Source organism: Trachurus trachurus (assembly GCF_905171665.1).
Source record: "Trachurus trachurus genome assembly, chromosome: 15".
NCBI lineage: Eukaryota > Metazoa > Chordata > Actinopteri > Carangiformes > Carangidae > Trachurus > Trachurus trachurus.
Window position 1 is genome coordinate 418,092 of NC_139906.1, and position 25,742 is coordinate 443,833.

At 46.0% G+C, this 25,742-nt stretch overlaps 2 protein-coding genes across 2 annotated transcripts in view; both read left to right on the forward strand.

The window, feature by feature from the left end:
• Positions 1 to 25,742, forward strand: part of mea1 (male-enhanced antigen 1) — a 272,028-nt gene that overhangs the window by 205,179 nt on the left and 41,107 nt on the right. The gene's annotated exons all lie outside the window — the stretch shown is intronic.
• On the forward strand, positions 4,068 to 24,221 carry dlk2 (delta-like 2 homolog; the record flags this gene model as incomplete). The annotated part of the gene is made up of 8 exons (XM_083988685.1): positions 4,068 to 4,307; positions 5,440 to 5,470; positions 8,887 to 8,958; positions 14,110 to 14,167; positions 14,874 to 15,004; positions 15,122 to 15,266; positions 22,159 to 22,624; positions 23,934 to 24,221. The coding sequence occupies 8 exons, from the start codon at positions 4,068 to 4,070 to the stop codon at positions 24,219 to 24,221; spliced, it is 1,431 nt and encodes a 476-aa protein (XP_083844811.1).

The following is a 25,742-nucleotide window of genomic DNA, read 5'->3' on the forward strand; positions in this document are numbered from 1 at the left end:
GTTCGGCACAGCAGTTTTTGGACCTGCCCAGATTTGCATCCCCTGGCTGTTTTAGCCAATTACACTACTTGCTACATGTATGAAATGCATGTTCATATGTATAAACACCTAAACCGTACAGTGTGCGTAACCCCAGCAGAGCAGAGACTTCTCGGCACGTGTTGAAAAGTGCCTGCTTGCTGAGATCAGCTGTGCCGAATACTGCATCCCCCATGTGTTTCACTGCAGATACCTGGTGGTCAAGTGGGGTTATGCACATTGTATTTAGGGGTGTTTATGCATATGAACATGAATTGCGTAGCAGTGTAATTGGCTAAAACAGCCAGGGGATGCAAATCTTGGCAGGTTTTGGACCTGCCAAGAAAACTGCTGTGCCGAACACTGCATCCCCGTCCCCGTAATGAATGATCCAGTTCCACATTTGTTGTGCGGCGTGCAGATCTCGGAAAGCAGGCACTTCTCGGCATAACACCGGCCGGTGGAGCCGTATCTATCGCCGACACTTGACAGCGTTTTTTGCCGAACAAAACAAGCTATTAAGTTGTGTTTTATTGTGTTAGTGTTGTTGTTGTGTTGTTATGAGTGGGTTTTTTTTTTAGACATTTACGGCGGTGTATCAGCTCCGTCGCTGCTCAAATCAACTGCTGCCCAGAGCAATGTTATATCTATCACTCTGCCGCTGCCGTTTGAAAAGTAGTGATGTGTTTCAGCTACGTCACTAAGACGACAGCCGCTGAGGGAGGAAAGTGTCCATCGTTCCTCACCAAGGGGGCAGTTGTGGGTCTGAGAAGTGAAGTCACTTCCTCGTTCAACAAGCTGCAATCCCCTCTTCTTCCTCTGGGGGCTGGTGTCAGAAGGGAGCAACTCCAATTGAGCCCCATGTTAAAATAGCCGACTTTACAGCTTAAAAAACATATTTACAGCCTGGTACATTTCATTTTTTTGGTCTCAACCGATAGTTTCTACCCCCGCACACACTCTGAGGGGGTTTAACTCTACCGTTTGACTGTTATTAGGTTTAAAGTTCTGGCCAATTAGGGCGCGGAAACGTTGAGTGACAGGTCCGGAGACCACTGCTTCGAGGCCAGTGGGCGGGCTCTCGGCCGGCCAACGGCCGCACCGCTCCAAATATGGAAAGTAGAATCCAACATGGCGCGGTTCAAACCCCCGTAGTAGCGGCACAAAACAGACTCCCCCAAACCAATGGGTGACGTCACGGTGCTACGGCCGTTCTGACTACAGTCTATGGTCCACACTCAATGTTCTGGCCGTTTGAGTGCACATAGCGCACTACGTTTTCACACACTGCTCAGTGTGAACGCACTTCTGTACTCAAAATATGAAGTGTAAATGCAGAAGTGTGTGATTTGAGACACAGCATCGGTCTCTCCTGATCTGTCCTCTGTCCCTCGGTGTCTCGGTGTTTATGAGTCTCATTAACACCTGAACGTTCTGATCTCAGTCCATTTAACACCAGAGTTGTTGTGACAAACACCAAGAGACACACAACAACCCCACACACACACACACACACGGTCTGACCCCCACATACCCCCCGTGTGTGTGTGTGTGTGTGTGACAGGAGGGGGAGGGTCTCCTGTCATTTGTCTGCAGCTTCAAACACAAACACACACTCTCTAAAATAACCTGCAGAGGAGTGTGTGTGTGTGTGTGTGTCTAAGTGTGTGTGTCTAAGTGTGTGTGTGTGTGTGTGTGTGTGTGTGTGTGTGTGTGTGTGTGTGTGTGTGTGTGCAGCCTGTGTGGATAATAAGCAGCAGTGTGACATGAAGCAGCAGCAGAGGAAGAAGCTTCATCTGAAGGTAAGAACAGAACTCAGCTCAACACGCTGCACTTGAACACAACATCACTGATTATTATTATTATCAATGAGTTTCATGTTTCTGTATTTATACTGTATAATATTATAAACTCAGTGTGATAGAAAACTAACCAGTTATCAATGGACATGATCACTATCTGTTATTGGTATAATTATCAATGAGCTAAATCAAAGTGACTTCTACTGAAGACTCTCTGTGATGAGTGTGTTTCTTCTCCAGTGGGTTGGTTGTGTTGTCATGGTGTTAGTGTTGTGGTGTTGGTGTTGTGGTGTTGGTTTATTTAATACAGGATTTCTATCAATATTATGATTTGAGCCTACAATCACAGCACTTAGCTTTAGAAATGTTCAGGACCAACTTGTTTTCTTTAACCCATTCAGCCACACTTTCTAGTTCCTTATTCATAATAGTTTCTAATACATTAGTAGATGCTGATGTATATATGGTTGCATCATCCGCATACATAACTGTGTTAGCTTTCTCTAATACCTACGGTAAATCATTTGTGGTGTTGGTGTTGTGCTGTTGGTGTTGTGGTGTTGTTAGTGTTAGTGTTGTGTTGTTGTGTTGTTGGTGGCTGATGTTTCCGTGGTGACAGTGAACGTTACATTGACACTGATGATCCTGAATGCAGCTCAGTGTCGAGCTGTTACATCTGCTTCTTGTTGTTGTTGTTCACATGTCATTTTTCACATGTGCAACATTTTTCACATTTTGCACATGTGCATCGTGTGGTTTCCCATGTGAACCCATTTTACATGTGGTAACATGTTTTACACATGTGCTCTACATGGTAACACATGTGGTAACATGTGATTCACATGTAATTGGGCCAAAACCACACGATGCACATGTGCAAAATTTTTCACATGTGCAGAATTTTTCACAGGGCGAGGGGCGGGGCCTCTGTGACACAGGTTTGACCTTTGACACCTGAAGGAGTTTGATGATGGAAAGTTTCAGTTTTAGTTTCTTCTTCTTCTTCTTCCTCTGACGTTGCAGAAAGACATTTGTCCCGTCGTGTTTCCATGTTGAGCTTCTTCCTCAGTCGTTTGATCCGATCGTCTTCAGACTCAGTCTCTGTGGTTTCCCAGTGTCTTTGAACGCCTCTCACCTTTGTTGTGTTGTAGACGTCATTTCAGTAACTGACCAACCATTGATCAACCATTGCTCAATAAGCGGCGGTGTTCATTGCATGTCATTCCCCCTCTCTCTGCCTCCCCACTTCCTGTCTCTCCCTCCACTGTACTATCCATTAAAGGGCTAGTTTTAGAGGTAAATTCATGCAAAACCACTGATGCACGTTGCCTTCAGGGACAGTTTTTCATCAACAGTCTCTGTATTTCCCTCTAAAACAACTCTGTGTGGTAACGTTGTGTTATTATCTCATAGTGTGGTGAATGTGCAGGTCACAACTTGTCCACCAGAGCGTTGTGGAGTTGTTGGATTGTGTATTTGATGAGTTTGATGAGTTTGAAACCAAGAAATCCCATAATGAGCCTCCGTAGCGTAGCTCTGAGCAGCTCACGGCTCTGCTCCGCCGTTCTAAAAACAGCTTGCACCGACAATTAAAGGTAACGAACCTACTGCTATGACTATAGGGATTATGGTGATGGGCCAGTTTGACTAAATGTTGAACTATCCCTTTAAAGGCAACAAAAAGCCCCCCCCCTACTGAAGACTAATCAGACTGATAACACAGACTAGGTACTTGTAGTACTTATAGTACTTGTACTTTGTTATGATACTTGTAGTAAATCCTGTTTACACTCGACTGTCGACGTCTGAAAACACATCAGCTCTAAAAACATGAGGTCGTTCACATTAGAGCTGCTTCTCCATCTGCACACACACACACACACACACACACACACACACACACACACACACACACACACTGCTCTCCTGTCTCTGAAGAATGCAGTGTGTGTGTGTGTGTGTGTGTGTGTGTGTGTGTGTGTGTGTGTGTGTGTGTGTGTGTGTGTGTGTGAATGGCTACATGTTGAAGCATTAAATTGGCCACCTGTTGCTATCCTTTCTCAAACACACACACACACACAGATCCTTTCTTTCAGTGTTTGGTTGAGAAAGTAAAGACTGAGGGGTGTGTGTATGCGTAGCTATGTGTGTAAGTGTAGCTATGTGTGTGTGTGTGTGTGTGTGTGTGTGTGTGTGCTCTGGTATGTGACTATGGACACACACACACACACACTCAGTAATCCAGGCATGTCAGTTCCTGTCTGTGTGTTCTCGTTCGTCACTGTATCTCTGGAAAACGATCCAGCTCCTTGTTTCCCGCCGCCGCCGCCGCCGCCTGCCAGTCGAGTGTGTGGGCAGAGCGACCTGCAGGTCGGTCGCTACAGCAACAGGCTGCTCAGACTGAGGCCGGAGACAGAGGAGAGCAGTCGGCATGGAGGGAGAGCAGCAGGTCTGAGGAGGAGCAGGAAGTCCGGCAGGAAGCAGCAGGTAGGAACAGGAAGCTGACAGGTCACATGGTTAGCTTAGCTTAGCTTAGCACAAAGACTGGGAGCGGAGGGAAACTGTTAGCTTTGTTCAAATGAAGAGGACAACACAGACTGATCGAGTGACAGGTTTATAGAGAGCCGAGGCGGAAGCAGGAAGTAACGTCGCCATGGGAACTCAACTCAGAAAAAGTCTCCATGTGAGTGAACGGGAGTCAAAGTTTTATTTCTAATGTGATGATAAAACTCTCAGTCCTCTACCTGTTTAAAACATCACGGTTCATGAAGAGAAACCAGCAGTTTGTTGTCACGGCAACAGAAGAATGTATTTAGTGTGACTACAGATCTGGTGTCACCAACTGACACGGGAAAGGAAGGACGCCATGTGGTCGCCATGGTGACGTCACTACGCCACCTGGAGTCTCTATGGTTACGGACTCTAAGGAGTTTTATTCTACAATAGTTTTACAACAAACTGCTGGTTTCTCTGGTGTTTTAAACAGGTAGAGGACAGAGAGTTTTATCATCACACTATTCAATCGGATTAGAAATAAAAGTGTTGTCTCCCATTCACTCAACTTCCCGAGTTGAGTTCCCATGGCGACGTTACTTCCTGCTTCCACTTCGTAACACCGTTCAACCAGCTCCATACCAGAGATTTTCATCATCATCATCATCGTTCGTCGTTAGTCTGTAGCAGAAACCCTGTTTCCATCCGCAAGTCGATCGAATTACCTGAAGATCGATAAAAATATGAACGTGAAGCTGGAACACGTAGAGGAATCCACATTGTGCGTTCACACCAAAACGGACGCTTTGGAAGCGCGGCGACGCCTGTTGACGCTTTGGACGCTCAGTGTCGCCGGCTCTCATTGAAAATGAATTGACTTCCGCCGTTTTTGACGCTTTGGAAGCTTTTGGTGTGAACGCACAGTAAAACATGATCACAACTCACTTTTATCAGACAAACAACTGTTTCCATCAGAATTTGTCACATCAACTTTGTATCGATCAAGAGAAAATCTGATGAGATCGACCATATTAACTTTTTATCGATATTCATGACATTTAATCTAATTTTACTGTTTCCATATGCGAATAAAAGCGTGTGGACGGAAACATGGTTCGTGTCCCAGTTCAGCGGCTGCAGCCTTCAGACGACTCACGGTGCGTTTCATTTACCTCGGAAGTCAGAGCTGGGAATGACGTCACAGCCGAGTTATCAGCGTTCCAGTTACAAAGTCGGAAAAACAAGATTGTCGTGTCTACGAAAGCTACCAGGCTATCGTTAGCCACTGTTAGCACGGCCTGCGTTGTAGTTCGCACACACCACATGAAAAATGTAAATTAATAAACAAACATTACAGGAGCTTCTACTGCTGTCTACATACGGGGCAGCCATCTTTGAAAGTCAACTCCAGTTGAAACTCACCATCAGCCTGCGCGGCTACGTAGCGTAGCCTTCGACGGCCGCGTCAACCGTTGGTAAATGTGACGGTCTAACCTTCGGAGTGTTTCCTGATTGCGTCCAAACGTAACCATCGTCCTGATGTTAAACATTTGAAAGGACATCGACCACTCCTCCAAGCCCTCACAGAATGGGGTTACCATGGCTACAGCGTGGAGCCGTCTCAACGTTCGATAGCTAGCGTGCTAGGTGGCTAATGATAACGGTGCGCAAAGAATCTTGGGATACGGGAGGTCACGAAGGTTCGCTGAGGTGCGTCCTCCTTCGAACAGGGACAGGCCTTGTTGTCATGACGCTGTGACGTCATCGACCTTCAGATGTAACATATTCAGATGAAATGGTGGAACAAATAATGTTTGACAAATATATTTCTGACTCTCTATTCCCTGTCTCGTTTGGTCCGGACTTACAGACTTTTCAGTTTGGTTCGAACCTAAATTCAACGTTCCGCACCAAAAGACCAAAACTTGGTCCGACCAAAAGAGGTGGTCTCGGTCTGGACCAAATGAACCAGCTTCGGACCTTTTGCAGAGTGAAAACAACTTCTTGTTGGTTCGGACCTTCGTATCAATGACAGGAAGTGTTTTTCTTCTTCTGCTCTCGGTTTACGGTACAAGAAGTTACGTCACGCTAACCAGCTGACTCTGAAACAGAACTAGCCTAGCAGCGAACAAAACTAAATCAGAGACGTTCTATCCACCACTTTCCGGAGAATGACGCTGGGTGTCACCATGACACTCGATTCCACTTGTCTTGATAGACATTGGCCGTGATGACTTTATTTATAATCATCACATAGGCTAATTTTAATGAGAACAATAGGGACGAGGTTTTAGCTTTGTCACATTTTCACGTCACTATATCACCGTTGTGACTACTCTGATGTTTATGAAGTCTATTTAGATAAGCTGGGCTAACCGTTAGCTGCTAGCCGTTAGCAGTATCTTAAATAACTCAATAAACGGCCCATGAAAAACATATTTTTCCCAGCGGATATCCTAGTTCCAACATGACTGAGCTAACTGGAGTAGTTTCATGTTGTGTCCCACAACGGGAGGGTTTTAACAGCTGACGTCCTGATGGTAGCTTAGCTGCTGCTGTTAGCTGTCAGCAGCAGCTAAGCTTACAACTACGATAACCATGACTAATTACAAAAACGTGCAAACAGAAATAGTAATGTTTGTTCAATAATTCGTTTTATAGACTTAACAAACATCAGATTAGTCAAAACGGTTTGGGCAGCCCAGAGCCCCCACATTTGGTACCTACACCGGTGGCTAACGCTACCAGTTAGCCGCTCGCTAGAATGCTACTACGGAGTGAAACGGAAGATGAAAACCGACTTCTGTTGTGGTGTGACGCAATGGATCATGGGAAAATAAAGTGGTGGATATGACGAAATGAGCCGTGGGAGTAGTAGGCTATTACAACAGGAAAAGGTGGCTTGCTCGAAACAGGAAGTAACGTCAGAAGCCGACCTAACAACGCAGCGTAACCAAAACGAAATGAGCCGTGGAAGTCGGAGAGACGACGCGTCGAGTAGTTTTTCTTGTGAAGTCCGTTATTCCATTTGCAGCGCTCTGATTGGACGCATGGAGACGAGCGTTCTCACGTCTTCTTCATCATCATGTTGAGGTGTTAGAGTGATGAAGAGGAGGATCAGCTGTCTGCCCCCCCCCCCCCCCCCCCCCCATCAGTTCTTGGAAGGTTCACTGAAACATGAGTTCTGGTTCTGGTTCTGGTCATGATGAGGTCATGATGATGCGTTGGCGTTGACGTGTCAGAAATGTCCGACTTCAAAGAGTCACAGGTTTGATCCCAGTGAGTCGTTGACACGGCGCCAGTCAGCTGGTCGGGTTTCACACCGAGACCCGAGGTCCGAGGTCCGGTTTCTACAGACTCTTAGATCTGATCTCAGGTCTGATACCAGAGGATCAGATCATCAGAACCTGTAAACACCTGGTCTCTGTGGTTCTGGTCTCTGGTTCTGGGTCTATGTGGTAACAAGGGAGATACGGGCAGAGCTGGCGCACCGCTAATTAGCTTAAACGCTTTTATTTTTAGGCGAGAAAGTTTAGATCAGCAGTGTGTCGTTAATTTGTCTAAATACCAGCTGTTTACAGTTTTGTTGGGACGAATTTGGCACTACTCAAGCTAGCCGTTGTGACCAATGCACTTCCGGTTACTTTCACAAAATAAAACACCCGTTGCCCTTTACATACAGAAAACCATGACGATAGAATTTGTGCTTTTACTTTGAAACAGGAAGCTAACCTACCCTCGATGTAGCTAGCTTGAACCAAAATAAAGCGTCTTTGCTTGAACCCTCCGTTTTGACCGATCTCGTCCCGTTAGCGGCATTTGACCGCTCAAGATGCCTTACCGGAGAGTTTTGTCAGCTCTGAGACGAAGATCGGCCCGCTGGTTTCCCTTTAGAGTTGCTGAAGAGTTTCTCTGATGACTTTAGGTGGAGGCAGGCTAACACTACCCATACACTTCCATTGTTTGAGCTAAGCTAATTAGCAACTTTAGGTGGAGGCAGGCTAACACTACCTATACACTTCCAGCGTTTGAGCTAAGCTAATTAGCGACTTTAGGTGGAGGCATGCTAACACTACCTATACACTTCCAGTGTTTGAGCTAAGCTAATTAGCGACTTTAGGTAGAAGGCAGGCTAACACTACCTATACACTTCCAGCGTTTCAGCTAAGCTAATTAGCCACTTTAGGTGGAGGCAGGCTAACACTACCTATACACTTCCAGTGTCCAGGCAAGACACGAAAATAAATATTGGCGTATCCCTTTAACAGAATCTAAACGGCTTCTAGCTGCGTCACTTCTGTCGCTGCTGGTTGAGTGGATCGGGTTCAGACCGGTTTGTGTCATAAAATATAATATGATGCATAAACCATCTGGTTCCAGTACCGATCGGGTTCTGACGCGTGTGTGTGTGTGTGTGTGTGTGTGTGTGTGTGTGTGTGTGTGTGTGTGTGTGTGTGTGTGTGTGTGTGTGTGTGTGTGTGTAGGTGTGTGTGTGTGTGTGTGGTTCTGATCCAGGACCAGCTGATTTATCGTCCACCTGCTCCTCTCACCTTTCACTGCGTCTCTGTTTCAGACATGTCACCGCTCAGAGCCGCCGTCCTCACCGTCCTCACCGTCCTCATGGCCCCGCCCTGCAGCGCGCAAGGTAGGTCACATGACCTCAGGGTCACATGACCTCAGGCTCCTCTTCTTCCTCCTCTTCTTCCTCTTCTTCCTCTTCCTCCTCCTCCTCCTCCTCCTCTTCTTCCTCTTCTTACTCTTTCTCCGTCCTCTTCCTCTTTCTTTTTCCTCCTCCTCTTCTTTCCTCTTCCTCCTTTTCCTCCTCTTCCTCTTCCCTCCTCCTCTTTTTCCTTCTCTTTTTCCTCCTCTTCCTCCTCCACTTTTTCCTCCTCTTCCTCTTTCTCCCTCTCTTCCTCTTTCCCTTTCCTCCTCCTCTTCTTTCCTCTTCCTCCTGTTCCTTCTCCTCTTTCCTCTTCCTCCTCTTATTCCTCTTCCCTCCTCCTCCTCTTCCTCCTTCTCCTCTTTCCTCCTATTCTTTTTCCTCCTCTTCCTCTTCCTCCTTTTCCTCCTCCTCTTCTTTCCTCTTTCCTCCTCCTCTTTTTGCTTCTCTTTTTCCTCCTCTTCCTCTTTCTTCCTCTTCCTTCTTTTCCTCCTCTTCCTCTTTCTCCCTCCTCTTCGTCTTTCCTTTTCCTCCTCCTCTTCTTTCCTCTTCCTCCTTTTCCTTCTCTTTTTCCTCCTCTTCCATCCTCCTCTTTTTCCTCCTCTTCCTCTTCCTCTTTCCTTTTCCTCTTCCTCTGTTGTCTTCTCCTTTTCCTCTTCTTTCCTCCTACTCTTTTTCCTTCTCATTTTCCTCCTCTTCTTTCCTCCTCTTTTTCCTCCTCTTCCTCTTTCTCCCTCCTCCTCCTCCTCGGGGTCACATGACGCGCTCTCTGGTCCAGAAACAGGAAGAACATCTGGTTTTCAGAATAAGACGTACTGATCAATACTACTGATCAATAGTATTGATCAGTAATACTTCTCACTAGTATTGATCAGTAGTATTGATCACTGATATCAGGAGTTTCGTTCTGTGTTTTTTCTGTCGTGTTCGACTGAGAGAAGAAACAGACGACACTTAAAGGAGCTTCTCTTCATTTGACACCTCTGCCCCCCCCCCCCCCCCCTCCAAACCCCCCACCCCCACCGTGACCACACACACACACACACACACACACACACACACACACACACACACACACACACACACACACACACACACACACACACACACACACACTCAGTCAGCTGGCAGCAGATTAATCAGAGCAGCTCTGGGTGTTGAGGAGGAGACAGGTGTCAGCAGGAGGAGAGAGACCACCACCGGGTGTGTGTGTGTGTGTGTGTGTGTGTGTGTGTGTGTGTGTGTGTGTGTGTGTGTGTGTGTGTGTGTGTGTGTGTGTGTTTGTGTGTGTGAAGGAAGGGGGGGGGGCTTCATGAATCTCTGTGACGGCGGCTTCACTGATCATTAAAGTTCAGGAGGGATCCTCTTCAGGTGACCTCATCCCTCCTCCTCCTCCCGACAGGTTGTAAAATAATCACCTTGTGTAGTAAAAACCTCCTCTGACCTGATCTTCTCTGACTCTGTCACTAGGCTACAGGTTAAAGTCCCAGTCTGTAACTTATTTGTCTTTTTATGATCAAAAATCAAACCTGTCTTTCATAAATCCGTATTTCACTGAAGGTGAATCACAGCTGCATCCAAATGAAAGCTTTCTGGTTCCTTAGAATGCACTGCAAAAACTCTAATATCTCACCAAGAATATTTGTCTTATTTCTAGTCAAAACAAATCTCATTCTACTTAAAATAAGTAGAAAAGTAGAAAGTAGAAAAATCTAATAGTGGAGCAAGTTTTTCTTTCTTATTACAAACACAAAAAACTTGCTTTCACTGGCAGATTTTTCTACTTATTTCAAGTGAAAATTAGTTTGAAACAAGTGAAAATGATCTAAAAACAAGTTCATTTTTAGGTGATGAGTCTTATTTTAAGTGGAAAGAGATTAGTTTTGACTAGAAATGAGACATTTTGACCTGAAATAAGACAAATATTCTTGGAAAGATGTAGAGTTTTTGCAGTGTGAGTTGTTACAAGTCGTTACAAACACATAAGTGGGCGACGCACTGAACCGAGGCGGCCATGTTGCATCGTGACCGTAGGTAACCACGGAAACAGCCTGTTAAAACTGTCACCACTGTGTAGTGTGAGGAAGGACGGAGGCACTGGTGTTGCATTCAGGTGCAGTCAGGCAGACGGCCGTCGGCAAACCAACCGGATGTCATTTTACTAAAACAATACCACATCACCATGACAACATGTTGTCAGACCACTTGTTAGGGCCACGGGCAATCGCACCGGGCACTGGTCCCAACAGCTATGAAATAGCTGCAGGGACCAGTGCACACACACACACACACACACACACAGGTAACCTAATGTGATTACAGCTCCTCCATATCAGTGCTTATAGAAAGATGATCATGTGTCTGTCTGATCAGCTCTGTCTTGACCTTAAGATCGTGGGTTTGATTCCCATGTTAACAGAGATGGCAAAACCCGCAGTAGCTCCCGTGGCCCATTCAAAATTTCCCGAGAGGAAATTTTCTAGTTTATCCTGTTACATGCAGCGTCTGTTGTCTGTCTGACGTCTGCCCGGTTTCACGTGAAATCGGGCAGACGTCAGACAGACAACAGACTCCTCTTCTTCACTTCCTCCTCATCATCTCCTCCTCTTCTTCACCTCTTCTTCACTTCCTCCTCTTCTTCACCTCCTCTTTACCTCCTCTTCTTCACTTCCTCCTCTTCTTCACCTCCTCTTTACCTCCTCTTCTTCACTTCCTCCTCTTCTTCACCTCCTCTTTACCTCCTCTTCTTCACCTCCTCCTCTTCACCTCCTCCTCTTCATCTCCTCCTCTTCTTCACTTCTTCTCCATCACCTCCTCTGTATCACCTCCTCTTCACCTCCTCCTCTTCTTCACCTCCTCTTTACCTCCTCCTCTTTACTTCCTCCTCTTCTCCATCACCTCCTCCTCTTCACCTCCTCCTCTTTACCTCCTCCTCTTCTTCACCTCTTCTTTACCTCCTCCTCTTCTTCACCTCATCTTTACCTCCTCCTCTTCTTCACCTCTTCTTTACCTCCTCCTCTTCTTCACCTCTTCTTTACCTCCTCCTCTTCTTCACTTCCTCCTCTTCACCTCCTCCTCTTCACCTCCTCCTCTTTACCTCCTCCTCTTCTTCACCTCTTCTTTACCTCCTCCTCTCCATCACCTCCTCCTCTTCATCTCCTCCTCTTCTTCACCTCTTCTTTACCTCCTCCTCTCCATCACCTCCTCTGTATCACCTCTTCTTCACCTCCTCTTTACCTCCTCTTCTTCACTTCCTCCTCTTTACCTGCTCCTCTTACCTCCTGCTCTCCATCACCTCCTCCTCTTCATCTCCTCCTCTTCTTCACCTCTTCTTTACCTCCTCCTCTTCTTCACCTCCTCTTTACCTCCTCCTCTTCACCTCCTCCTCTTCATCTCCTCCTCTTTACCTCCTCCTCTTCTTCACCTCTTCTTCACCTCCTCCTCTTCTTCACTTCCTCCTATTCACCTCCTCCTCTTCTTTACCTCTTCTTTACCTCCTCCTCTTCTTCACTTCCTCCTATTCACCTCCTCCTCTTCTTCACCTCTTCTTTACCTCCTCTCCATCACCTCCTCCTCTTCTTCACCTCTTCTTTACCTCCTCCTCTTCTTCACCTCCTCCTCTTCTTTACCTCCTCCTCTTTACCTCCTCTCCATCACCTCCTCTGTATCACCTCCTCCTCTTCTTCTTCACTTCCTCCTCTTCACCTCCTCCTCCTCTTCATCACCTCCACTTCTTTACCTTCTCCTCTTCATCATCATCTCCTCCTCTTCTTCACCTCTTCTTTACCTCCTCCTCTCCACCTCCTCCTCCCTCACCTCCTCCTCTACCAGTTATCCCCCCCCCTCTCCATCTCCTCCTCTTTACCTCCTCTTCACCTCCTCCTCTTCTTCATCACCTCCTCTTTACCTCCTCTTCTTCCTCTCCTCCTCCTCTCCATCTCCTCCTCTCCTCTCCTCCTCTCCATCTCCTCCTCTCCATCTCCTCCCCCCCCCCCCCCCCCCCTCAGGGCCGTGAGGAGGAGGCCCGGGGGGTCGGGGGCCGTGGCCCCAGACAGGAATATCTCTCTCTGTGTCTCTGGTGTCAGTGAAGCATCCTGATAAATCAGTCGGTGGGTGTGTCGCGTGTCTGAGCGCCGGCTCATTGTTCTGGTTAATCCCCCCTCTGCCCCCCCCCCCCCCCTACCCCCCTACCCCCCCCCACCCACCAGCTGTCAGATTAACCCCCCCCCCCCCTCAGATAACACTTAGCACCTCCCAGCTGTTGTCGGAGTCGAGGACGAGTCGTTGTCTCACGACTTCCTTTGAAAGCGATCCGTCCTCGTTCCTGACGACACTCGATCCGCCGCCGCTCCTCCACCTGAGCCGGGGGGGTCAGAGGTCACGGCCGCGGCCCTGTCGTCATGGTGACCCGCTCCCAGTTTGATCCTCGGGAGAAAATAAAGTCTGGCTGAGTGTTTTTTCATTTGTCCAAACATCACAGAGGAATTTGGATCATCTGACGCGTTCGAGTGCTGCTGGGAAACGGCAGCGTCCAGCGACTCAGAGGTCAGAGGTCAGAGGTCACGGTGACCTCACAACACTCCAGACTTCATACAGTTTAAAAAATAAGGTTTTATCCAGAAACAGGAAACAGGGAGAGAGAGTAAAGACTGACTGAGTGGAGAAGAGGAGGAGGGATGAAGGAGGAGATGAAGAATAGGGAGGAAGAAGAGGAGGAGGAGGAGAGAGAGGAAGAGGAGGAGGAGGAGGAGGAGTAGGGATGAAGGAGGAGGAGGAGGTGACAGTGTTTTCCTTGCAGCAGTTGCAGCAGCAGCTGTCCCTGAACGCCACGCGTGCCGGCGGCTGCCAGAGGTCAGAGGTCAAACTGCCTGATCCTAATGTCCCACCAGAGACTCACACTGACACACACACTCTGACACACACACTGACACACTGACACACACAGAAACACACACACACACTGACACACACACTCTGACACACACACTCTGACACACACAGAAACACACACGCACACTGACACACACACTCTGACACACACACACACACACTCTGACACACACAGAAACACACACACACACACTGACACACACACACGCGCTCTTATTTTGACAGGCAGCTTCCTGTCTCCAACAGGAAGCGACTGCAGCTGCGACGCCGCCAACAGCCAGTGTGACGAGGGCGGAGCCTGCAGGTGAGGCGCCGTGACATCATCATCATGATATCATCATCATCATCATGTCTATTTTATTTTTTCACAACTTTATTAAGAATTGTGCAAAACAACAATACAAATCAACACAGCAACAAAGACTAGCGCCAAGAGGCTACATACTGGACATAAAGGCGTTTTTTACAGATTGCATTATAAAAAGACGTTGTAGAGCTACAGGTTCAAGGTCTTAATAGCTTTAATCTTATTAGAATTTTCAATAGTTTAGTTCTTAAATGTAAGAAAAAAGGATTTTGATTTGTGTATCGACATTTACCAGTATGAATTTGCCATTTGGATAAAAGGATAATAAGATTAAAGGGATAGTTCACCCAAAATTCAAATTTCATTCATTATCTCCTCCCCCTCATGTGGACTAAGGGCTGGGAGAAGTTTCAGAGTCCTCCGTGGCTTCTCTGAGTTACAGCGGGGCTCCGTGCAGCACTGCATGTCCATATGACGGTTGAGAACGGAGCTCACTTTTCTTCGTCCAAAAACACCAAAAAACATCCAAATACCTCCATAGTGCTCGTCTGTAATGTCCCTCTGGTATTGAAGCCCCGACATGAGAAATTGAACATCCCTTTTAATGATGTAATATTGTCTAACTTTGGACAGTGAAGCCAAACAGAGTACATTTACAAAACAAAGGGTGTGTGTGTGTGTGTGTGTGTGTGTGTGTGTGTAGGTGTGACCCGGGTTGGGCCGGTGAGCGCTGCGACCGCTGCGTGGTGATGCCGGGCTGCGTCCACGGCGACTGCCAGCAGCCGTGGCAGTGCAGCTGCCAGCGCGGGTGGGGCGGCCGCTTCTGTGACAAAGGTCAGAGCTCATTGGTCGAACGAGTTTGTTTGTTTGTTTGTCACGTTTGATCGTTTGCTTGTCACGTTCGTTTGTTTACGTCTTAATACATTTTATTATTTTATTTACTTGCCTCAGACCTGTCGGTGTGCGCCGAGCGGCGGCCGTGTCAGAACGGAGCGAGCTGCGTGATGGAGGACAGCGGCGAATACACCTGTCTGTGTCCAGAGGGTTTCCACGGCAACGACTGTCAGTTGAAGACCGGACCGTGTCACCAGAGGAGGTCGGTTCACACAATCCACCACTTTATTCTCCCATGATCCATTGCGTCACACACACCACAACGGAAGTGGGTTTTAGTAGCATTCTAGCGAGCGGCTAACTGGTAGCGTTAGCGGCTAACTGGTAGCGTTAGCCACCAGTTCTAGCGAGCGGCTAACTGGTAGCGTTAGCGGCTAACTGGTAGCGTTAGCCATCAGTTCTAGCGAGCAGCTAACTGGTAGCGTTAGCCACCCGTTCTAACGAGCAGCTAACTGGTAGCGTTAGCGGCTAACTGGTAGCGTTAGCCACCGGTGTGGGCGCATGACGTCTGTCCGACTACCCATTTCTCCGACCATATTTCTTTTTTTTGTAATTCAAGTTTTTATTTCTTTTATCTCTGGTGTATGACATTAGAACATTTTACATTTTCAGACATCTTATGCACGTTACATGAGGTGTCAGTGGCATAGAAAAACAAAAATAACATAAGAATACCACATAAATTATGTAAATGATATAAATGATGCGATGATGTAATGATGTATAGGGGACATATTGATGCATTCACATAGCTGGAAAACATATACATACAATAGGTGGATACATACATGTTGGATACACTCAGAAAACGGCGTTCAAGCTGTAGGATCATCAGTCATAATGTGAGTCCTAAACAAGTCACAGACTGGTGCCTTGACCTTATTCTTGTTATTTATCTTGTCGAGCATAACTTTATATGAAGCTGTTTTAACCATAATGTTTATCCACTCTTTTAGTTCAGGGGCTTTAGGTGTTTTCCACAGTTTAAGTATTGCCCTGGCAGCCGTTGTAGTCCCTGCCATGATTACAGAGAACTCTCCACTTGATATGTTTACTATTTGGCTTCTGTCTCCTAATAGACATAACCTGGGAGATAACGGTATGTCACTTCCCAGCCATTTGCTCAAATTGTCCAGGACTGTTTTCCAAAAAGGCTGAATGACAGGGCACTCCCAGATACAGTGTAACAGAGTACCTATGTCTTTCTGGCATTTCCAACACAAGTTATTGTTCATTATGCCGGCTCTATTTAGTCTTTGTGGAGTCCAGTAGTACCTATGTGTTATTTTGTATTGTGTAAATTTCCCTTTAGCTTCCCTAATGAATTTCCCGTTGTTAGATATGATTCTCGTCCATTCCTCCTCATCCATCAGACATCCCAGGTCCCTCTCCCATATCGTTTTCAGGCCGTGACAGCTATCGCTGAGCAGTTGGTTTGTTGTTCTATAAAATATAGAGGCTCGGCGATGCTCCACAGGCAGCATGAAATAGTCCATGATGTGGTTTCCATCTTTATACTGAATCTTGGATGTAATACAGTCTCTGATCTGTAGATATTTCCAGAAATGCTCCTTTCCCTTAAGATTGTATTTCGTTTTTATATCAAGGAAAGACATAAACACACCTTCCTCATATAGATCAGCAACATGACATAGTCCATTGAGGTGCCATTCCTTCCAATATACTGATTTCTTCCCAATGCTTATCATGGGGTTGTGCCACAGAGAAGAATATCTTTGTTTACAATGTGATAATTTATGCATTTTATGTATTTTGATCCAGATCTCTTTGGAGTGAGCCATAATAGGGTTCACTACATTACGAGTAGACTGGGATAATCTATCAATAGGAGTGAAAGGGGATGATATCTTATTTTCAATAGTAACCCACTCTAGCTGGTTGTCCTTATTCCAGTGTTTGGCTAATTTGCCATTTCAAAGGAGACATAATATAATCTCAGGTCTGGCAACCCAAGGCCTCCTCTGTCTCTAGGAGAGCACATTTTACTGAATTTAATTCGGGGTCTTTTCCTGTCCCATAAAAATTCTTTAATTATTGTATCATACTGTTTAAAGATCTGAGGTGATACATTTACTGGTAACATCATAAGCACATAATTAATTTGCGGAGAGACCACCATCTTTATCACATTGACCTTTCCCCATAATGTAAGATTAAGTTTCCCCCATTTATCCAAATTAGTTCTAATTTTTTGCAATAAAGGTTCTAAATTTAGTGAAGGTATTTCCTCCACTTCACTACTGAGTTTGATTCCCAAGTATTTCATCCCTTTTGACATCCATTTAAAGCCGAAATTTGTCAGTACATTGGAATTGCATAAACCAGATATAGGCATAGCTTCCGACTTTGTCCAGTTAATTTTATATCCTGATAATTTAGAGTAAGATTGTATCGTGTTCATCAGGTGTGGTATCGAGTTTAATGGGTCTTTTATCAGCATCAAAATATCGTCCGCATATAATAATAGTTTGTGCTCTTTCCCTCCTCCTTCCACCCCTCTAATAGCTGCATTAGCTCTGATGGCAATAGCCAATGGTTCCAGTACAATATTAAACAGCAATGGCGACAAAGCGCAACCCTGTCGAGTGGCTCTGGTGAGGTTGAAAGAGGGCGAGATTACACCGTTTGTTATCACCGCTGCCTTAGGGTTTTTGTATATAGTTCTGATCCATTTAATAAAGGTTGGTCCAAAACCAAAATGTGACAAGGCTGCAAATAAAAATTCCCATTGAACTCGATCGAATGCCTTCTCGGCATCAAGCGAGAGGGCAACGACCGGTTCTTTTCCTGTCTGATTCAGCCAAATTAGGTGTAGTAATCTTCTCATATGGTCGGTCGAGGACCTATTTTTCATAAATCCGACTTGGTCAGAGTGTATAATATTCGGCAGAGCCTTCTCTAGACGCGTAGCCAGGATTTTAGTCAGGATCTTACAGTCCAGGTTTATCAAACTTAAAGGTCGGTAGTTAGCGGGATTTGTGGTGTCCCTATCCTTTTTAGGTATCACTGATATTAAGGCCTCATTAAATGTTGGGGGAAGAGTTCCTGTTTTGAAAGCTTCATTGTATATCTCTTGCAAAATTGGAGCCAAGATATCTATATACTGCTTGTAGTATTCCACAGGGAATCCATCAAGGCCCGGTGATTTCCCTGATTTCATACATGAAACTGCATTCCTGATTTCATTCTCTGTTATTAAATTATCTAATAATTCCACCTGTTCAGGTGACAGTCTAGGCAGATTAATGTTAGAGAAAAATCCCATCAATTCTTCTTGTGTGGGGTTGATGTCTGATGTATATAGTTCTTTGTAGAACTGTTGGAAGACCTCACTTATTTCTTTTGTTGAGGAAACTATTTTATCTCCCTTCTTAATTGCTGGTATTACACTGTAGGAATTTTGTTGTTTTAATTGTCTAGCAAGCAGCTTACCTGTCTTCTCTCCCCCTTCATAGAAATTTGTCCCCAGCCTAAATAAAGCATACTCCACTTTTTTATTATAAATTTCTTGGAGTTGGAATTTAAGCTTACATATATCTCGATATAATTTATCTGAGAAGTTTTTTGATAATTCTATTTCCCGACTACTAATTTCAGATTCCAACTCTTTTATTCTCTTCATATCCTCTTTTTTCTTTTTGGATGAATGTGCTATAATTTTTCCCCTAATGTACGCTTTTGATGCTTCCCATTCCATCGCTTTTGAGGTTGCGCTGCCAGCATTAATTTCAAAAAAGGATATAAGATCGTCCTTTAAAGACAGGTTGAAGAATTCATCCTGTAATAAAGATGTATTCATCCTCCATCTACCTTTTTTCTCAGTGTCAGTATTTATGTCAATGCTAAGTTCGACTGCTGCATGATCTGAGAGAGCCATTGCTTTAATCTTGCAATTAACAACTTGTTTTATTATTGTGTTGGCTATCAAAAACATGTCAATCCTGGAATAGGATTGGTGGCAGTGTGAATAAAAAGTATATTCTCTGTCACTGTGATTTATCAGACGCCATATGTCCACCAATCCCATATCCTCACTCATCATATGTATCGCAGCTCTATCCTTAGACGTTATTGGACCACTAAATTTGCTCCTATCCAAAAAGGGATCTGAAACTTGGTTGAAATCTCCTGCTAATATTATCTGGCCCTCTATATCACCCAGTGTCTTGTTTACTTCATGGAAAAAGTTTGGATCTCCCTTGTTTGGGGCATAAATGTTGCAAAGCGTCATCTTAGTCCCATTTATCAGTGCCTGTACGCATATCATTCTGCCCTCATCATCTTTAACCTCCTTAAGTAAAGAGAAACTCAAATTTTTATTCACCAATATGATTACCCCGTTCCGTTTGGTAGAGAAAGAACTATGAAAAATATGTCCGACCCAGCTCCGTTTCAGTTTGAGTGCTTCTTCTTTTACAAAGTGTGTTTCTTGTAAGAAAGCGATATCAGTATTATTATGTTTTAGATAAGTCAATACCTTCCCTCTTTTTACAGGATTTCCACATCCATTGATGTTCCAGCTTATGCATGTGACATAATTCCTAGTCATATTTTAGTATGAAAGAAAACGTATTGTGAAATTCTGATGCTATGTCCCCTATTAATGCATCATGTAATGTCAACATCTCACTTTCCTCTCTATCAGTAGCTGTCATCACCAGGTGCAACTCTGTATAAACCACTTTATGAACAGCGTTGTAAACTTTAACACTTTCATGAAAGAAAAAGAAAAAATACAAAAAAACAAACTTAAACAAGCCCCACAAAACATTAACTGGGGCGCCTGGCTTTTCTCCAGCCATACTAAAACAAAAGAAAAACAGAAGAAGAAAGGAAAACAACGGACGTTTTGGTCCGTGGGTTATTACACCTCTAGCCAGTCTGGCTTTCTGCTCAGGCGGTACAGGATCAGACCCAGACCCCCACCAATATCTGTTACACACTGTCCACTTTTAGATCAGTCTATTTCTCAATGTCCACGTCATCTTGTATTGTGCACTGTTTATGTTTTTAAGCGTTCGTGCTTGCTTACCCATTTGAACTGCAGTTCATTTGGATGAATTTTTCCGCCTCCTTTGCGCTCGTGAAGCTCCGGTTTTTCCCTTTCCAAGTGAATCGTAGAGTTGCCGGGTGCGCCAGCGTGTATCTCACATTGAGCTGCTGCAGTGTTTTCTTCGCGGCCGTGAAGGTCTTCCTCTTCTCGGCCAGTTCCCTCGACATGTCTGGAAACACGGAGAGTCTCGCTCCTTCCCACTCGAGACCTCGTTTTATTCTGACAGCCTTCAGAACTTTCTCCCTCGCTGACTGGCGCAGAAATCTGACCAGCACCGGTCTGGGCGGCTGGTCCTCATTGGGGACGGGGGCGAGTGCTCGGTGTGCCCGCTCTATTTCAAATTCACCCTCGACATCAAGACCGAGACCGTCTCTCAGCATTTTCTTCACACATTCTTCCATTGTGCCGTTCGTCCCATATGTTTCTTTCAGCCCCAGTAGTCTTACATTGTTTCGTTTGCTGTGATTTTCAAGCATTTGAATGCGATCCCACAAAACTTCCATCTTTCTCTCAACGCCTTCTCCGTCATTCACAAGCCGGCCAGTCGTGTCCTCCAGGTGGGAAATCCGCCCCTCCGCCTCCTCGAGCCTTTCTTGAATGCCGCTCACGGTGTTTTTTAGCTCATTTGTTGTTTCTTTAATAGTTATTATGTCTGCTGCCACTCCCTGTAGCGTGTTATTCATTTTGGAGATTTCGACAAACAAATTCTCCATGCTTGCAGTTTTTTCGGCAGGTTGTTTTGCTGGCTGCATTGGCGACGGCGGGTCTGAAGTTAGCTTAACTTCAGTCGGCGGTGTATTTCTGGTAGCCATGCGGAACGTATCTTTGAAGTACTTCGATGTGGTCGCCATTGAGGTCCAAAAAACACTCTGGTCTGCTCAAGCACGAATCGTGAACGCCAAGGATTATTGTTTTGCAAAAAAGTAGTGGTTTTTCATGCAGTAAAACTTTATAAATATCGGTGGGTGAACGGAGCTCCTCTACTGCGCCGCCATCTTGCTCGGCATACCCACGTGACTCTCCGACCATATTTCTTTATTTTTGCGTCCATTAGTCCGACCTCCCATTTCTCCGACTTAAGTAGCCCTAACCCTTAACCTTAACACTGTAGAATGGGTAGTCGGAGAAATGAGCTGTCGGACTGATGTGTGAATGCTCCCCCACCGGTGTAGGTACCATATGTGGGGGCTCCGGGCTGCCAAAACCGTTTTGACTAAATCTGATGTTTGTTAAGTCTATAAAACGAATAATTGAACAAACATTACTATTTCTGTGTGCACGTTTTTGTAATTAATCATGGTTATCGTAGTTGTTAGCTTAGCTGCTGCTGACAGCTAACAGCAGCAGCTAAGCTAACAGCAGGACGTCAGCTGTTAAAACCCTCCTGTTGTGGGACACGACATGAAACTACTCCAGTTAACTCAGTCATGTTGGAACTCAGATATCCGCTGGAGAAAATATTTTTTCATGGAGCGTTTATTGAGTTATTGTGTATTGACACTGCTAACGGCTAACAGCTAACGGTTAGCCCAGTTAATCTTTCCGGTGGAATCGAGTGTCATGGCAACACCCAGCGTCATTCTCCGGAAAGTGGTGGATAAAGTGAGGGACCAGACACAATAAAGAGAGGGACTGGTCACGATAAAGAGAGGGACCGGACACAATAAAGAGAGGGACTGGTCACAATAAAGAGAGGGACCGGACACAATAAAGAGAGGGACCAGTCACAATAAAGAGAGGGACTGGTCACGATAAAGAGAGGGACCGGACACAATAAAGAGAGGGACTGGTCACAATAAAGAGAGGGACCGGACACAATAAAGAGAGGGACTGGTCACGATAAAGAGAGGGACCGGTCACAATAAAGGACCAGTCACAATAAAGGACCGGTCACACTAAAGTGAGGGACCAGTCACAACAAAGAGAGGGACCGGTCACAATAAAGGACCAGTCACAATAAAGAGAGGGACCGGTCACAATAAAGGACCAGTCACAATAAAATGTCTCTGTGTGTCTCTAGATCTCCGTGTAAAAACGGCGGCCTGTGTGAAGACGCCGACGGTTTTGCGGAGGAGCTGACGTGTCGTTGTCTGGCCGGCTTCACGGGCCGGCGCTGTGAGACGGACGTGGACGACTGCGTGATGACGCCGTGCGGCGCCGGCGCCACCTGCGTGGACGGGATCAACCGCTTCTCCTGCGTGTGCGGCGCCGGCTTCACCGGCCGCTTCTGCACCGTGAACCTGGACGACTGCGCCAGCCGGCCGTGCCTCCACGCCGGCCGCTGCCTCGACCGCGCCGCCGGCTTCAGCTGCGTCTGTCGCCCAGGTTACGCCGGCGCCACCTGCGAGACGCCGCTCGGGAGCCGCGACGCCCACGAGCCGGGCCGGACGGCGGGAGGAGGAGGAGAGGCGAGGCGTCACACGACCACGGCGGGAAACCAGAGGACTAGCGGTAACGGCAGTCGTCATGACGACCGGATGTTTAAGGTGACTATGGGATATGTGAGGCCGTTCAGGGTGAAAACATTGAAATATGTGCACATACACACTGGAAATGTTTTTTTAAAGTATTTTTTTGGGGGCGTTTTTTACCTTTATTTGATAGCACAGTGAGATAGACAGGAAAGGGGGAGGCAGAGAGAGGGGGAATGACATGCAGGAAAGGTCTGCCTGACGCGGGATTCGAACCGGGGACGTCTGCGTTGAGGAAAGGGGGAATTGAGGTTTTGGAGGCTGGAAGGTTTTTCTCTCCCAGGATTGGCCTGTCGCTGTCCGCGTTCCGTCCCAGACGATTGCACGAGGGATCCCGGACGAGCCCCCAAATTGTCGTGGAAATTCTCTGTTGCTGGTGAATAATGAAATAGAGACTTCGCCGGCGGACATGATTTTATTTCCGATAACTCCCCGTCCTACTGTGCTGTGATCACAGGCTTGAGCAGCCGTCCAATCGACACGCGGATAAGCATCACGCACACCAATCAGAGAGCCTATTGATGAGTGCCAAAGCTTGCTTGAAATTTTTTTTTTTTTTTTTTGCCAAATCGCTTGATTTTGGCGTGAGAATAGTTTGAGTGGTGTGAGAGCGTGAGACAGGACCTAAAAGCGTGTGACACACGCCAGATGCGTGAGAGTTGGCAACCCTGGTCATGGTTATCATAGATTAGCTGGGCTAACGGTTAGCTACCTGTTTAACTTTAATAACTCAGTGACTCAATAAACGCTCCATGAAAAAATATTTTCTCCAGCGGATATCTGAGTTCCAACATGACTGAGCTAACTGGAGTAGTTTCATGTCGTGTCCCACAACGGGACGGTTTTAACAGCTGACGTCCTGGTGTTAGCTTAGCTACCGCTGTTAGCTTAGCTACCGTTAGCTTTCCCTGTCAGCTGAGCCACTGATGCTTTCTAGACACCGTGATTCCCCCAAACTGAATAAATACAACACATAGCAACACAAAACACACACACAGAAATAGTCATGTTTCTTCAATCATTTCAGATTTGTCTAAACGGTGATAGGGCGTGAAAAATATGATATATAGCTAAACTCTCGTTCGTTACTATTGATCTCATTCAGATTACAGCTGGTTTTCTACCCGGAAGTAGAATGTAAACAACAAGGAGATTCGGTCTATATCCCGCTGTGTGAGAAGGTGGTAGGGTGTGGAAATTTTCAGTGCGTGTCTGCACATCATGTCAATGTATGTGCAAGTATTTCAATGTGTGCACCTTGTCAATGTGTGTGTCAACATTTTCAGTGTGTATGTGCACATATTTCCATGTTAACCTCCCCTAGGTGACGGTGAGCGAGCGCGGCGGCGGCTCGGGCCTGACGGAGGTGCAGCTCATCGTGCTGCTGGTTCTGGCCGGACTGACCGTCACCGTGGTGACGCTGACGGCCGCCGTCGTCCTGCACGGTCACTGCCGGAGCTGTGGCCACGCCCCCTGCTGGTCATCGTCATCGTCGTCACGGCGAGGAGAGAAGAGGCGGCGGCGAGCGCGGCGGGACGAGCGTGACGGTCGGATCAGCTTCCTGAACGTTGCCGAACCGGAGAGGAAGAAGGTCAACACGGCGGTCGTCTAGATGACGGAGCTCCCAGCATGCACCTGCTGCTGATATGCAAATGAACCGTGACATCACAACCTGCTGTGAGGTCACGCGCCCTGAACTACGACACGCATCAGACTCCGTAGCCGTTACCGTGGAGACGATGTCGTACGGCGCTCGAGGTTCCACCCGGTCGCCTGACGCAGCAGCTCTGAGCTCCGTGATTGGACGTTTCTCACCCAAATGCATCTTGGGAGTTGTAGTTGTGACTCATGTGGTGAGATGGCGCCGGTGACGTCGCTCTGAGCCGCGATGATGAAGACGTTGTACAGAGAATCCTCATAGAAATGTTTTTTAATGTTGTTTTAAATAAATATCGTCTGTTTCCTGTGATTCATAACGTGTGATCGTCACTGAATTCAAAACAACCAATGAAATCACAGGACACAGGAGCAGCAACGTCCAATGGTCTTCATGATTTAAAAACATTATAAACCATTTATTTACAGGAGTGTTACCTGTGGTTGTTACAGTCTATGTCAGACAGATGTCTTCATTTGTGGAGGGGCTTAAGACTTTTTATATTATCAGTGCGTTTAAAAAAAAGGTAGCACTACATAATACGGCCCGCGACTTACAGCGTACCTACCGCTCTCTTGCCGTGTAGGTTGCCGCTTATTTCACACAAGTACTGAGTAACTGCAGCTCACTTTCCCCCCTGTTTCCCCCGTGCATTTACAGTGTAACTAGGCTGCGTCTTAGCGCGTAATTTACATCCTGCTTCACACCAACTTCCACAGAAGTACAGAGTAACTCTCGCTGTTTTACAGTTTAACTAGGCTGCATCTTGGCATGTAACTCCTGTCCTACTTTACACCAAATTACACAGTAACTCTCGCTCACTCCGCCACTAATTACCCCGCATTTTACAGTATAACTAGGCTGTGTCTTAGAGCGTAACTCCCGTACAATTACGTCCTACTTTCCCCGGACTTACAGTGTAACTCCTGCCAGGTACATTAGAAATTAAATAGTCTACTGTACAATATGAGCACAGTTGCAATCCATGTTTTCCAAAAGTGTCAGCAGCGACATTTCACCTCTATTTCAGAGATTTATTATTCATTATTTAATTGTATGGTTTGGAATAGGTGAGAAATGGGTATAGAGTGTGGACATTTTCCAATACAGTAACAGGCTGGCTGGTAGTAAACTTACCTCTCTAAAATGCACATCTATGAAAGTCTAGTTCTGTCATCCAAGGGCAAAACACAAACTATACAGTAATACATCCACAATAATGAGTCATTCGGAGAGTTAGAAAATGTTTTTATTATTTATTAACCAGAAAACACATGACACATCCACATCCATGATCATTCATAAACTTTAAGTACAGTAAGTAGCCTACTGTAAGTGAGCACTGTTACCCCTCCTTAGTCTGCACCTATACAGTAGCTGTCATGCACCTATACACTACTTGTCTTAGAGTTACCCAGTAAGTAGAGGGTAACGGGCTGTATTATAAAGTAATGGCTGTTACTCCCTCCTTACGCT